This window comes from Coregonus lavaretus (assembly GCF_964263955.1).
Source record: "Coregonus lavaretus genome assembly, contig: HAP1_SCAFFOLD_5314, whole genome shotgun sequence".
Lineage (NCBI taxonomy): Eukaryota > Metazoa > Chordata > Actinopteri > Salmoniformes > Salmonidae > Coregonus > Coregonus lavaretus.
The window spans coordinates 3,415-19,795 of NW_028158669.1; the positions used below are offsets into that span (position 1 = coordinate 3,415).

General features: G+C 44.6%; 1 protein-coding gene across 1 annotated transcript; it reads right to left on the bottom strand.

The window, feature by feature from the left end:
• Window positions 1–409: 409 nt before the first annotated feature.
• Window positions 410–15,063, bottom strand: LOC311123701 (autotaxin-like; the record flags this gene model as incomplete). Its single annotated transcript, XM_084197944.1, has 12 exons — window positions 14,971–15,063; window positions 14,643–14,748; window positions 12,514–12,669; window positions 12,042–12,167; window positions 10,193–10,253; window positions 10,003–10,100; window positions 9,795–9,874; window positions 9,536–9,655; window positions 6,607–6,662; window positions 1,350–1,415; window positions 1,038–1,110; window positions 410–518 (listed from the first exon to the last, which is right to left on the bottom strand). Coding segments are annotated over exons 1-12 (1,081 nt in total), but the record flags the coding sequence as incomplete, so codon positions are not given.
• Window positions 15,064–16,381: the final 1,318 nt, after the last annotated feature.

Consider the following 16,381-nt stretch of genomic DNA (forward strand, 5'->3'; position numbering starts at 1 on the left):
AGGTAGAGTTGGTGTGTATAGAGTAGGTAGAGTTGGTGTGTATAGAGTAGGTAGAGTTGGTGTGTATAGAGTAGGTAGAGTTGGTGTGTATAGAGTAGGTAGAGTTGGTGTGTATAGAGTAGGTAGAGTTGGTGTGTATAGAGTAGGTAGAGTTGGTGTGTATAGAGTAGGTAGAGTTGGTGTGTATAGAGTAGGTAGAGTTGGTGTGTATAGAGTAGGTAGAGTTGGTGTGTATAGAGTAGGTAGAGTTGGTGTGTATAGAGTAGGTAGAGTTGGTGTGTATAGAGTAGGTAGAGTTGGTGTGTATAGAGTAGGTAGTGTTGGTGTGTATAGAGTAGGTAGAGTTGGTATGTTGAGTAGGTAGAGTTGGTGTGTGTTGAGAAGGTGCACGGCAGTTGTGCAGCAGTACCGTGATCTCCCACCATGATGATGTTGACACATCGGTGGAGTTTCATCTGTTTCAGGCCGTCCATCAGCTGACCAACGATCTTATCAATCTCCTTCAGAGGGTTGTTCAGCTGCAGCACAGAATATACACTGATCAATATTCACATAGCAATCACAATGATCAGGGAATATCGTAGAAGTATTGATCCCTGTACGGATCATCAAAATACCTAATCATTATTAGACAATTAACAGAACACAATCACAATCTCTAGAAAATGGTTCATCAATTCCACCCTGTACTGGTCATGCATGTACATGCCTGGATTAGTTTGGGGCTGTCCTAGGGGTGGACAGGTGAAACAGAAAGACAGTGTTTGTGCTACAGTGTTCTGTATGTAACTACCTACATCTGTAGTGAGTGCTGCTGTAGTGAGCGCTGCTGTAGTGAGCGCTGCTGTAGTGAGCGCTGCTGTAGTGAGCGCAGATGTAGTGAGCGCAGATGTAGTGAGCGCAGATGTAGTGAGCGCTGCTTAACACATGCTCAGGTCCCGGTAGTCTGGACCACAACCACAACCGTCTCTCCCCCAGACCCAGCCCCATCCCCAGCCCCAGCCTCAGACCCAGACCCAGACCCAGCCCCAGCTCACCTCAGTGCTCATGGGCCCCAGCTTGTGGCCAAACGTATCCGGCTGTTCAGAGTGCATGGCATACACATATGGCCTGAAACAAAACAGGTGGAAGGGAAGCTTAGATTGGCCTTGTGTACTAGACTGCCCCCAGGTCTCAACACAGGGCTAGGATATGGGAGCAAAGTCACAACTTACTTACTTACAAAGTCAGATGGAGATTGCTAAGCATAGAACGGATATATTGCATTCATGTAAAGAATGGGATTTACTGCTGATATATCACTGCAGATGGCAACAGCCTAAAGAAGAGAATCAAATAAGCTGATTTACCTCTCTCCGTCTGGCAGGTGAAGCCATTGCAGCATGGTCAGGACTCTCCTCTCCAATGGGATGGAACTGGGAAGACACATCAGCTGAGGTCATTATGTGGAGGACAAAATGTAATTCACTAACAATGTCTGGGGTGCTGTGTATCAATGATTTACTGTGTCTGGGGTGCTGTGTATCAATGATTTACTGTGTCTGGGGTGCTGTGTATCAATGATTTACTGTGTCTGGGGTGCTGTGTATCAATGATTTACTGTTTTCTGGGGTGCTGTGTATCAATGATGTACTGTGTCTGGGATGCTGTGTATCAATGATTGACTGTTTTCTGGGGTGCTGTGTATCAATGATTTACTGTGTCTGGGGTGCTGTGTATCAATGATTTACTGTGTCTGGAGTGCTGTGTATCAATGATTTACTGTGTCTGGGGTGCTGTGTATCAATGATTTACTGTGTCTGGGGTGCTGTGTATCAATGCTTTACTGTGTCTGGGGTGCTGTGTATCAATGCTTTACTGTGTCTGGGGTGCCGTGTATCAATGATTTACTGTGTCTGGGGTGCTGTGTATCAATGATTTACTGTGTCTGGGATGCTGTGTATCAATGATTTACTGTGTCTGGGATGCTGTGTATCAATGATTGACTGTTTTCTGGGGTGCTGTGTATCAATGATTTACTGTGTCTGGGATGCTGTGTATCAATGCTTTACTGTGTCTGGGGTGCTGCGTATCAATGCTTTACTGTGTCTGGGGTGCTGCGTATCAATGCTTTACTGTGTCTGGGGTGCTGCGTATCAATGCTTTACTGTGTCTGGGGTGCTGCGTATCAATGCTTTACTGTGTCTGGGGTGCCGAGTATCAATGCTTTACTGTGTCTGGGGTGCCGAGTATCAATGCTTTACTGTGTCTGGGGTGCTGCGTATCAATGCTTTACTGTGTCTGGGGTGCTGCGTATCAATGCTTTACTGTGTCTGGGGTGCTGCGTATCAATGCTTTACTGTGTCTGGGGTGCTGCGTATCAATGCTTTACTGTGTCTGGGGTGCTGTGTATCAATGATTTACTGTGTCTGGGATGCTGTGTATCAATGCTTTACTGTGTCTGGGGTGCTGTGTATCAATGCTTTACTGTGTCTGGGGTGCTGCGTATCAATGCTTTACTGTGTCTGGGGTGCTGCGTATCAATGCTTTACTGTGTCTGGGGTGCTGCGTATCAATGCTTTACTGTGTCTGGGGTGCTGTGTATCAATGATTTACTGTGTCTGGGATGCTGTGTATCAATGATGTACTGTGTCTGGGATGCCGTGTATCAATGATTTACTGTGTCTGGGATGCTGTGTATCAATGCTTTACTGTGTCTGGGGTGCTGTGTATCAATGCTTTACTGTGTCTGGGGTGCTGCGTATCAATGCTTTACTGTGTCTGGGGTGCTGTGTATCAATGCTTTACTGTGTCTGGGGTGCTGTGTATCAATGATTTACTATGTCTGGGATGCTGTGTATCAATGATTTACTATGTATTACAACACCTCATTTGATCCTCTCTGTTTGCATCCAGGAAAGCGGCCAGATTAGAACCATTAAATACATTATAATCAGCCTATAAAGTCGGAGGATACAACACTCTCCTTCCCCCCTGTAAGCCTTTGAACCGCAAAGCCTCCCCTCCTGTTCTTGTCCTGTAGAGCGGTGGGCCACCTACAGATCTCCATCCTCCAGCCCACCAGGCACAGCTGCCAACCATCAACCCCATGGTTTGCCTCTCTAACTGGGGCTTGTGGGGGAGCTGGGGGGTGCCTAGGGGTATGGAAGGGGGTAGACCGTATCCCACTAACTTCTCTTCTTCTCAACCCCTCTGGTGTTGGTTAAGACCTCCCTGGAGTTGGTCTTAACAGAGACCTCCACAAAGCTACAATCACAACTCCCCGTCACCTCCTCTCCTCCAGACCTCAATGGTTAAATAATACAGTCTTATACTGTACTGTAAAGTTAACAACCCCCCCCCTCCTCCTCCTCCTCCTCCTCCTCCTCCTCCTCCTCCTCCTCCTCTGTGCCCTGGGCCTACCACAGGAAGTGCACCTTGAAATGCACTTTGGTACTGCTATGTTTTGAAGGAGTCCCCCAGCTGGCCAAGTTCACAGGCAGGCACCCCACTTTATGTTAATAGGCCAATGTGAGTAAATTGCTAAGCAAAACAGTTAGGGCTCTATGCCTCCGAACTGAAGTCTGTCTCAAAGGCCTCTGTGTCTTTATGAATATGTGAGGCGTTGTTGTTTTTTTAGCTGCCTGCATGCGTTGGGTTAGCCAGAGTACAACTAAACATGAACATGCCCATATAGTTTCCAGCCACCTGAAATCCACAACGGTGTTATGACAAAATAATAGCAGCAGTTTCTGTTGTTGTTTTGTCTTGAGAGTGGTGCTGAGCGACTAGTGCTTTTCTAGGTCGATTCCGGTTTGATAAAAAAAAACACCGTTTTCGATTTTGTTTTCGATACAAATGAATATATAAGAAAATGCATTATGAAATAATGACATTACAATTATTTTTTTGCTTTTTAATGGAAATTCCCAAGCCAAAAATGGTATACATTCAATTGCCAAAACTTTGAAATATTCAAATTGTTTCTGTCAGGTCCACATTGGGTAGACGTCAATTAAAAAAAAAAGGAAATTACTATGAAATAATACAATATTCGTATATTACTTATTATTTTTAATTCCTTAAAGTCATCATCTCATCTCTGTTCAGGCAGTAGCGGCCAAACAGACATACCATCTAATGTTATCTATATCCCTCTCGCTCTCTTTGTGCTGTGTACATTCCTCTCTCATGCGGTCTGTGGGTATCTTACCTAATGTAGCAGGGGTAAAAGTGTATCCATCTCTGCCTGACCCCGGGAAAAAACAGGCGCAATGGATTATGGTCAATGTAGTTAATTACCACGTTTCTGCGCTGAACTAGGTTGAATATTTGCTCAATGAAAACTACAACTCCCTTCTACCCAGCGTCCCACATAGCTCTTGACTTGATTTCTCCCATGAATGATTTTGATTTATTTTTATTTTTTTATTTTTTATTTAACCTTTATTTAACTAGGCAAGTCAGTTAAGAACAAATTCTTATTTACAATGACGGCCTACACCGGCCAAACCCGGACGACGCTGGGCCAATTGTGCGCCGCCCTGTGGGACTCCCAATCACGGCCGATTGTGATACAGCGGGTCTGTACTGAGACGCAGTGCCTTAGACCGCTGAGACGCAGTGCCTTAGACCGCTGAGACGCAGTGCCTTAGACCGCTGAGACGCAGTGCCTTAGACCGCTGAGACGCAGTGCCTTAGACCGCTGAGACGCAGTGCCTTAGACCGCTGAGACGCAGTGCCTTAGACCGCTGAGACGCAGTGCCTTAGACCGCTGAGACGCAGTGCCTTAGACCGCTGAGACGCAGTGCCTTAGACCGCTGAGACGCAGTGCCTTAGACCGCTGAGACGCAGTGCCTTAGACCGCTGAGACGCAGTGCCTTAGACCGCTGAGACGCAGTGCCTTAGACCGCTGAGACGCAGTGCCTTAGACCGCTGAGACGCAGTGCCTTAGACCGCTGAGACGCAGTGCCTTAGACCGCTGAGACGCAGTGCCTTAGACCGCTGAGACGCAGTGCCTTAGACCACTGAGACGCAGTGCCTTAGACCGCTGAGACGCAGTGCCTTAGACCGCTGAGATGCAGTGCCTTAGACCACTGAGATGCAGTGCCTTAGACCACTGATATGCAGTGCCTTAGACCACTGAGATGCAGTGCCTTAGACCACTGAGATGCAGTGCCTTAGACCGCTGAGATGCAGTGCCTTAGACCACTGAGATGCAGTGCCTTAGACCACTGCGCCACTCTGGAGCTCTAGAGAAACGGTGTGTTGGGCTCACAAAAAAAAAAATACTAAATGGAATATAAGAAATTGTACCGACGTTGATCAATTAGTTGTTTAATAACCTAAAAAATTTACGAAATGTCAGTTAATCGCTCAGCACTACTTGAGAGTTCTGAGGAGAATATTGACAGGCTATGAGCTGTGAGGTGATAAAGCACGTGGGACATATTATCTTTGCATTGAGAAGGGGGGAATATGATACAAATGGCCTTGAACAGACATTTTTCAGATGTGGTTTAGAGAGAGAGAGAAGGGGAGAGAGAGAGAGGTAGACAGAGAGAGAGAGAGGGGGTGGGGGGTATGGAGAGAGAGAGGGGGGGATAGAGAGGTAGACAGAGAGAGAGGGGGGGTGGGGGGTAGGGAGAGAGAGAGGGGGGGGATAGAGAGGTAGACAGAGAGAGAGAGAGAGAGAGAGAGAGAGAGAGAGAGAGAGAGAGAGAGAGAGAGAGAGAGAGAGAGAGAGAGAGAAGGGGAGAGAGAGGGGGGGGTGGGGGGTAGGGAGACAGAGAGAGGGGGGGGTAGGGAGACAGAGAGAGGGGGGGGGTAGAGAGGTAGACAGAGAGAGAGAGAGAGAGAGAGAGAGAGAGAGAGAGAGAGAGAGAGAGAGAGAGAGAGATTGGAAATTGGAAATAATTAACAAAAACACTGAGCAAACTAGAATGCTATTTGGCCCTAAACAGAGAGTACACAGTGGCAGAATACCTGACCACTGTGACTGACCCAAAATTAAGGAAAGCTTTGACTATGTACAGACTCAGTGAGCATAGCCTTGCTATTGAGAAAGGTTGCCGTAGGCAGACCTGACTCTCAAGAGAAGACAGGCTATGTGCACACTGCCCACAAAATGAGGTGGAAACAGAGCTGCACTTCCTAACCTCCTGCCAAATGTATGACCATATTAAGAGACACATATTTCCCTCAGATTACACAGACCCACAAATAATTTGAAAACAAATCCAATTTTGATAAACTCCCATTTCTACTGGGTGAAATACCACAGTGTGCAATCACAGCAACAAGATTTGTGACCTGATGCCACAAGAAAAGGGCAACCAGTGAAGAACAAACACCATTGTAAATACAACCCATATTTATGTTTATTTATTTTACTTGAACTCTTTTGCACATTGTTACAACACTGTATATAGACATAATATGAAATTTTAAATGTATTTATTATTTTGGAACTTGTGTGAGTGTAATATTTACTGTTCAATTTTTATTGTCTATTTCACTTTTCTTTATCCATTTCACTTGCTTTGGCAATATAAACATATGTTTCCCATGCCAATAAAGCCCCTTGAATTGAATTGAATTGAGGGAGAGAGAGAGAGAGAGACTTACACAGGCCAGAAGAAAGTGCCAGCCTTCACCCCCTGCTTCACTGCTGTAATCCAGATCTAGAACAAGAATAAAAGTGAATATAACCACTGTAAATTATTATTAAACTGTGATATAAGACAATATAATTTGTAGTGTAATGGCATATAACACTTTTTGGGAAAATGTGTTCGTTTTTCGTCAACAAAGGTCCTTCAAAAGCATTTGTGACCTTAAACCACTACATTACACTTGCAAGGCTGACGCCATTTTCAATCCAATGTCTCAACTTGAAATGGACAGTTATTAAATTGAAACACTACTCACTAGTTTTATAACATTCATGCTCAAAGCCAAGTTAAACAGTCTCATATGAAAGGAGAGAGAGAGAGACAAACCTGGCCAGCTGTAAGGCCATTACTGTGCAAATAGAACACAGATGCAGGCCTTCTAGAATGGGAGGGAGGGCTTCTAGAATGGGAGGGAGGGCTTCTAGAATGGGAGGGAGGGCTTCTAGTATGGGAGGGAGGGCTTCTAGAATGGGAGGGAGGGCTTCTAGAATGGGAGGGAGGGCTTCTAGTATGGGAGGGAGGGCTTCTAGAATGGGAGGGAGGGCTTCTAGAATGGGAGGGAGGGCTTCTAGAATGGGAGGGAGGGCTTCTAGAATGGGAGGGAGGGCTTCTAGTATGGGAGGGAGGGCTTCTAGAATGGGAGGGAGGGCTTCTAGAATGGGAGGGAGGGCTTCTAGAATGGGAGGGAGGGCCTTCTAGAATGGGAGGGAGGGCTTCTAGAATGGGAGGGAGGGCTTCTAGAATGGGAGGGAGGCCTTCTAGAATGGGATGGAGGGCTTCTAGAATGGGAGGGAGGGCTTCTAGAATGGGAGGGAGGCCTTCTAGAATGGGAGGGAGGCCTTCTAGAATGGGAGGGAGGCCTTCTAGAATGGGAGGGAGGCCTTCTAGAATGGGAGGGAGGCCTTCTAGAATGGGAGGGAGGGCTTCTAGAATGGGAGGGAGGCCTTCTAGAATGGGAGGGAGGGCTTCTAGAATGGGAGGGAGGGCTTCTAGAATGGGAGGGAGGGCTTCTAGAATGGGAGGGAGGGCTTCTAGAATGGGAGGGAGGGCTTCTAGAATGGGAGGGAGGGCTTCTAGAATGGGAGGGAGGCCTTCTAGAATGGGAGGGAGGGCTTCTAGAATGGGAGTGAGGGCTTCTAGAATGGGAGGGAGGGCTTCTAGAATGGGAGGGAGGGCTTCTAGTATGGGAGGGAGGGCTTCTAGTATGGGAGGGAGGGCTTCTAGTATGGGAGGGAGGGCTTCTAGTATGGGAGGGCATCTAGAGTGACTTACATTGCCTTTAGAAAGTATTCATACCCCTTGACTTATTCCACATTTTGTTGTGTTATAGCCTGAATTTTTTTTTTTTTTGGTAATCAATCTACACACAATATCCCATAATGACAAAGTGAAAACATGTTTTTAGACATTTTATCAAATGTATTGAAAATGAAATACAGAAAGTATTCATACCCCTGAGTCAATACATGTTAGGCAGCGATTACAGCTGTGTTTCTTTCTGGGTAAGTCTCTAAGAGCTTTGCACACCTGGATTGTACAATATTTGCACTTTTTTTTTTATTTTTTATACTTCAAGCTCTGTCAAGTTGGTTGTTGATCATTGCTAGACAGCCATTTTCTTGTCAAGTCTTGCCATAGATTTTCAAGCCGATTTAAGTCGAAACGGTAACTAGGCCACTCAGGAACATTCAATGTCATCTTGGTGAGCAACTGCAGTGTATATTTTGCCTTGTGTTTTAGGTTATTGTCCTGCTGAAAGGTGAATTTGACACCCAGTGTCTGTTAGAAAGCAGACTGAACCATGTTTTCCTCTAGGATTTTTGCCTGTGCTTAGCTGTATTCTGTTTATTTGATCCTAAATAACTCCCTAGTCCTTGCCGATGACAAGCACACCCATAACATGATGCAGCCACCACCATGCTTGAACATATGGAGATTGGTACTCAGTAATGTTTTGTACTGAATTTGCCCCAAACATAAAGCTTTGTATTCAGGATATGAAGTTCATTTCTTTACCACATGTTTTGCAGTTTTACTTTAGTGCCTCATTGCAAACAGGATACATGTTTTGGAATATTTTTTATTATGTACAGGCTTCCTTCTTTTCACTCTGTTATTTAGGTTAGTTTTGTGGAGTAACTACAATGTTGTTGAGCCGTCCTCAGTTTTCTCCTATCACAGCCATTAAACTCTAACTGTTTTAAAGTCACCATTGGCCTCATGGTGAAATCCCTGAGCGGTTTCCTTCCGCTCCGGCAACTGAGTTGGGAAGGACGCCTGTATCTTTGTGGTGACTGGGTGTGTTGATACAACATCCAAAGTGTAATTAATAACTTCACCATGCTCAAAGGGATATTTAATGTCTGTTTGCTTATTTAATTTTTTTTACCCATCTACCAATAGGTGCCCTTCTTTGTGAGGCATTGGAAAACCTCCCTGGTCTTTGTGGTTGAATCTGTGTTTAAAAGTCACTGCTCGACTGAGGGACCTTACAGATAATTGTATGTGTGGGTTACAGAGATGAGGGAGTCATTCAAAAATCATGTTAAACATTATTATTGCACAAAGAGTAAGTCCATGCAACTTATTATGTGACTTGTTAAGCACATTTTTACTCCTGAACTTATTTAGTTTAGTTGAATATTTGATTACTTATTGACAGCTTTTCATTTTTTATTAATTTGTAAACATTTCTAAAAACATAATTCCACTTTGACATTATGGGGTATTGTGTGTAGGTCAGTGACACAAAATCTCAATTGAATCCATTTTAAATTCAGGCTGTAACACAACAAAATGTGTAACAAGTCAAGGGGTGTGAATACTTTCTGAAGGCACTGTATGTCTCAACCACAGAACAGAACAGAGAGAGTAGGACTCACCGGCTGACCTCCCCACCAACGATGATTCAGCTTCTCTCGACCCCGCAGGTTAAAGTTGGCATCAAACACGGGGTCATGCATGGAGTTGCCAACTATGCCATGGGACTCAGGGTACAGGCCCTACAGAAGGTCAGAGCTGAGGCGTTAACCCTTCTGGGGTGGATGTTACATTACATAACGGCAAAATTGAAGCTAAAATGTTCAGTTGAGTTCAGCGAGGAAGACGGGCCAAGAAAAAGGATGATTGACCAGTACGTACCGTTGCAAGAGTGTACAGATTGGGGAACGTTTTAGTGGGGTACATCGGTCTCATGTAAGGAGCATGGGTACCACATGCTCCTAGAGGTAAAAAGGCACAAAACAGATACGATGCAATGGAAACAATTTTGACACAAATTTGAATGCAGTAAGTAGACCCAGTCAAATGAGTATTCAAGCCCTGTCATGGATGATTCAGAATGTCTTACGGAGTTTCTCGATGTTGGGGATCACTGTGCTTCCCCTCTTCATGTAGGAGGCTCTGAAACCATCCACTGACACCATGATGAGAGGGGGACGGACAAACCTGGGGAGAAAAGTCCATTAGACTATCTCCAAGGTTCTCACGTTTTGTGAATCGCGGTGAAATAGTTGTGAAAGGTAAAAAAGGTATCTTACCCAGCAGGACATTCATGGGTTTTAATGTCTTCACAGTCATCATGCAACCAAGTAGTGTCCCCTTCCAAAGAAAGTGGTCCAATTTAGAGTTATTGTGAGGGTTCAATAAACCTTCCACTACCACTGTGTAGTATACAGCCAGATATGTACAGTGGGGGAAAAAAGTATTTAGTCAGCCACCAATTGTGCAAGTTCTCCCACTTAAAAAGATGAGAGAGGCCTGTAAATTTCATCATAGGTACACGTCAACTATGACAGACAAATTGAGAGAGAAAAAAATCCAGAAAATCACATTGTAGGATTTTTAATGAATTTATTTGCAAATTATGGTGGAAAATAAGTATTTGGTCACCTACAAACAAGCAAGATTTCTGGCTCTCACAGACCTGTAACTTCTTCTTTAAGAGGCTCCTCTGTCCTCCACTCGTTACCTGTATTAATGGCACCTGTTTGAACTTGTTATCAGTATAAAAAGACACCTGTCCACAACCTCAAACAGTCACACTACAAACTCCACTATGGCCAAGACCAAAGAGCTGTCAAAGGACACCAGAAACAAAAGTGTAGACCTGCACCAGGCTGGGAAGACTGAATCTGCAATAGGTAAGCAACTTGGTTTGAAGAAATCAACTGTGGGAGCAATTATTAGGAAATGGAAGACATACAAGACCACTGATAATCTCCCTCGATCTGGGGCTCCACGCAAGATCTCACCCCGTGGGGTCAAAATGATCACAAGAACGGTGAGCAAAAATCCCAGAACCACACGGGGGGACCTAGTGAATGACCTGCAGAGAGCTGGGACCAAAGTAACAAAGACTACCATCAGTAACACACTACGCCGCCAGGGACTCAAATCCTGCAGTGCCAGACGTGTCCCCCTGCTTAAGCCAGTACATGTCCAGGCCCGTCTGAAGTTTGCTAGAGTGCATTTGGATGATCCAGAAGAGGATTGGGAGAATGTCATATGGTCAGATGAAACCAAAATATAACTTTTTGGTAAAAACTCAACTCGTCGGGTTTGGAGGACAAAGAATGCTGAGTTGCATCCAAAGAACACCATATCTACTGTGAAGCATGGGGGTGGAAACATCATGCTTTGGGGCTGTTTTTCTGCAAAGGAATCAGGACGACTGATCCGTGTAAAGGAAAGAATGAATGGGGCCATGTATCGTGAGATTTTGAGTGAAAACCTCCTTCCATCAGCAAGGGCATTGAAGATGAAACGTGGCTGGGTCTTTCAGCATGACAATGATCCCAAACACACCGCCCGGGCAACGAATGAGTGGCTTCGCGTAAGAAGCATTTCAATGTCCTGGAGTGGCCTAGCCAGTCTCCAGGTCTCAACACCATAGAAAATCTTTGGAGGGAGTTGAAAGTCTGTGTTGCCCAGCGACAGCCCCAAAACATCACTGCTCTAGAGGAGATCTGCATTGAGGAATGGGCCAAAATACCAGCAACAGTGTGTGAAAACCTTGTGAAGACTTACAGAAAACATTTGACCTGTGTCATTGCCAACAAAGGGTATATAACAAAGTATTGAGAAACTTTTGTTATTGACCAAATACTTATTTTACACCATAATTTGCAAATAAATTCATTAAAAATCCTACAATGTGATTGTCTGGATTTTTTTTTCTCATTTTGTCTGTCATAGTTGACGTGTACCTATGATGAAAATTACAGGCCTCTCTCAACTTTTTAAATGGGAGAACTTGCACAATTGGTGGCTGACTAAATACTTTTTTTTCCCCCACTGTGTGTTATGACAACAACAGTCAGAAGGGGTTGGCTAAAGCACACACAGCCCTAGAATCAGCTTGAGAGACATCTAGTATCACTGTCTAACCTTTACAGAGTGCTTTGTAGTTGGTGCAGCAGTCTCCTTTGGCCAGACAGTCCTCAGAACAGTGACAGGCATGCTGGTCATTCCTGCTCTCACCACAGCGCTCCTTACTGCACTCAAAACCGCCCTCTGGACACAATCAATCAATCAATCAATCAATCAATTAATGAGAGAGGATGTTACATAGCTAATAACGACCCATTAAAACTGCATCAGGGTGTCCCATTCAGCAATGAGTCAAGTTACCATAAGGTCATATACATGAGGTAGAAACTGACAGAGATGGTGATGGTGATTAAGTATGTAGTAAAGTGTGTGTTCATTTTGAACCCTACATTGGATGCAATACAACATACTGAACATTCCGGAACATGTTCAACTTGGACTGAGAGAGGGGTTGAATTTTTTGAGGGAACATGAAAGGGAGCAGGGGACCACCAACCCAGACAGACAGGCAGGCAGGCTTCAGACTTACCTGTTCTCAAGCAGTGCTCATCAAAATCTTGGCAGCAGCTGTTATAAGTTTTACATAAGTTGTCACAGCGGCAGTTGGGAGGTTCAGCCTCGTCCAATTCAAAGCATCTGTTCTTGCAGGATCCTGACGTGCTGATCCACGGGGAGTCTGAGGGAGCTGGCAGGGAGAGAGAGAGAGACAACCGCTAACATCTACTGAGGGAGCTGGCAGGGAGAGAGAGACAACCGCTAACATCTACTGAGGGAGCTGGCAGGGAGAGAGAGAGAAAAAAAGGGGTTCTCAAAGGGTTCCGTAGGACCCTTCATGGTTCTACTTCTAGGTTGCACCTTTTTTCTGAGAGTGTATTGCAATAGTAGCTTGGAATACACTCTGAATCCATGCTCTGTTTCACTATTGAAAAGGGAGCATGGATTCAGTCACTATGGATCCGAAGCTGCTACTAAGACAGTTGCATTTGGGTTAAAAAAAACATCTCTACTACCCAACACTTCCTTGAGGTTGAGGAGAGGAACACTTCCCTGAGGTTGGGGAGAGGAACTCTTCCCTGAGGTTGGGGAGAGGAACACTTCCCCGAGGTTGGGGAGAGGGACTCTTCCCTGAGGTTGGGGAGAGGAACACTTCCCTGAGGTTGGGGAGAGGAACACCTCCCTGAGGTTGGGGAGAGGAACACCTCCCTGAGGTTGGGGAGAGGAACACCTCCCTGAGGTTGGGGAGAGGAACACTTCCCTGAGGTTGGGGAGAGGAACACTTCCCTGAGGTTGGGGAGAGGAACACTTCCCTGAGGTTGGGGAGAGGAACACTTCCCTGAGGTTGGGGAGAGGAACACTTCCCTGAGGTTGGGGAGAGGAACACCTCCCTGAGGTTGGGGAGAGGAACACTTCCCTGAGGTTGGGGAGAGGAACACTTCCCTGAGGTTGGGGAGAGGAACACTTCCCTGAGGTTGGGGAGAGGAACACTTCCCTGAGGTTGGGGAGAGGAACACTTCCCTGAGGTTGGGGAGAGGAACTCTTCCCTGAGGTTGCGAAGAGGAACAGAGGGGACCAAGCCTGTGTAACATACAGTACATAACAAGATGTTCCTTGTGCATTCAGGAAAAAACCTCAAGCAGGAAAACCTGGGCAACGCCAGGAGAAGCACGTGGAAGAATTCTGTGAAGATTCAAACTCAGTTTACTGCACAGGAGTTAAGGCATATAACAAATACTTTACTTGATGTCAAACCCATTCCAGACACAATGAATGTACTGAATAAAAGGAAACAAACTACCTGTGAAAGAAAGATTACCATTTCCTTTCACAGCTGTGCAGTGGGAAACTTTGGCAAGTTTCCCTACAGTATATTCAAACCTCAAGTTTTTACCTGGTCAGAAAATGTGGAGCAGCAACGGCTGAAAAGCTCTCTTGATATTGACACAAGGTAGAGCTGAGCAAACAAACTCCAAATATACACGAACAGGCCGATCACTAGAGAAAAGGACAGCAGTAATCGTTTGTTACATTTAAATGCTTTTGCTTATTAGTTTTGTGTGCACAGGCAGACACATCTGATAGAAAATAATCTGCAAATAAACTGAATTTTGAATTCCAATCGCTACAGTTACCTAAGAGAACAGAGTAAGTAAGTAAGTTCCATATAATGCATGTTACTCATGTTTAAAGCAATGATCATTTAGATGGTAAATGGATTCCATGTCAGTCAACAGATTGTTGAATGATTGATTGCTTTGCCCCTAAGTCAGTTTAAGATCGAGTTTAATGCCTCTGGAATCAAAGACAGCTTTTTTTGTCTGACTTGTTTAAAATTGCAAAAGGAAAGTTGGCTTTATATACATTTACAGCCAATATACATAAAGGCGTTTCCAAAATAAACTGTAAAGCTTATTTTGGGAACTAAATTACAGAGAAAATGATTCTGCTGTGCTTGCAGTATTCCATGCACAATGTTAGTGCAGAACAACTTGTCCCAATACGTCATTATAAAAAATAAAAATAAATGAACAATGCACTCACTGTAATAAACTACAATAACACCCATCTACTATTGTCCAAGAGTGAGAGAGAGAGAGAGATGGTAGTCCCCCCGCAAAAGATCTATATTTTATTCAAAATAGTTTGTCCAATCTTGCTTACTGTCTGTCCTTGATGAAGCAGCCTCCTCTACAGACCTTTTAGGACGGTCATGAACATACCCCGAGCAGATATCCGAACCACAGACGATGGAGAGGACACAGAACATCTTTGGAAAATGAACGAAACAACAGATAAATGATACAATTCTACAAATGATTGTCACTTAAAATTAAAACGTGAAAGATATGAGGCGATGACGACAGTCTCCCACAATAAATATAACGGAGCATGCCAGAACAATCCATCATTACCCAGGAATTCGCGCTTGAACATCCTACATTGTAATATCACAGAGTTTCTAAACCATCTTTGGTAATATCGATCATACCTGTTTAAATGATAAATTATATTTCCCCATTATGTCAGCTCAGTCCTACAGAATTCATGTGTTTATCTCAGTAGTTCCTATTCTGTCCGTGACTGTGCGTCCCGACGATCACCAAGACTGAGCGCAGAGCGGTGTGGTGGCCAAGTTTTGTGATTTCAGATTAACACCTGTTCACCGTGCCAAAGGGAGATTCCTTCCAGCTCTCAATCCAATAAATCAAGTAAAAGTGCGTATGCTGCTGTTTGATTTTTACTGCGCGGTAGGCTACGGCTGCCTACTAAATAATGAATGCAAGTGGAGACCACCCCGGTGAATGCATAACAATCCCCTTTGATACTTTTCAAATGGGTCGCCACTTTGAAATGATCATCATCCCCCTTGTACTACAAATGACAACGTTAATGATTTTAGAAAACAAAACAGATAGTAAACGTCCCTGAAAACTTCTGAAAACCAGTAAATAACGCGTAATAGCCACGGTAGCCTACTGGCAAAAACATATAACAAGTTCTCATTGTAAACGGAAAGGGACACATGCAGACGCACACAATGCATTTGCATGAATCTTAAAAACCTTGCAAGAGCTCTTACTGGACCAGATTCCAAAAGACACATGATCCTCTGCCGAGTGCTGCCTGCACCTAGTCCTCTCGACTGGAGTGAGTTAAACCCTAACTAACCCGGGAGTGTGTTAAACCCTAACTAACCCGGGAGTGTGTTAAACCCTAACTAACCCGGGAGTGTGTTAAACCCTAACTAACCCGGGAGTGTGTTAAACCCTAACTAACCCGGGAGCGTGTTAAACCCTAACTAACCCGGGAGTGTGTTAAACCCTAACTAACCCAGGAGTGTGTTAAACCCTAACTAACCCGGGAGTGTGTTAAACCCTAACTAACCCGGGAGTGTGTTAAACCCTAACTAACCCGGGAGTGTGTTAAACCCTAACTAACCCTGGTGCTTTCTGGCACAGGGTTTAGCAGAGTGAGTGGAGGACAGCAGTGCCATTGGTTTGTTGCCAGTGGAGGACAGCAGTGCCATTGGTTTGTTGCCAGTGCAGATATTTGTTTTGCCATCCAGGGTTTGATGAGGGATACAATCAAAAAATATAAATATATTGTTGCAGATATGGGAACATGCCATACAGTAGACTATGCTCAATCTGGCAAGAATATGATTACTGAGTTCAAATGGAAAATGTTGCAAACATGACAAGAAACTCACCAATAGGGAAATGTTTTAAACCGTTTAGAATTACCATTTGTTGCTGCTTAAATGCATAACTCCCCCCCAAAAAACACCCCATCAATGTGGTCCAAATTCAACAGTGAGGAGGCCAAGCCAGGTCACATTGAGGAGATTAGGTAAAGAACCAGAGCACTGAAAGTTGTTACTGGGCTGGAGGTGAGGAAGT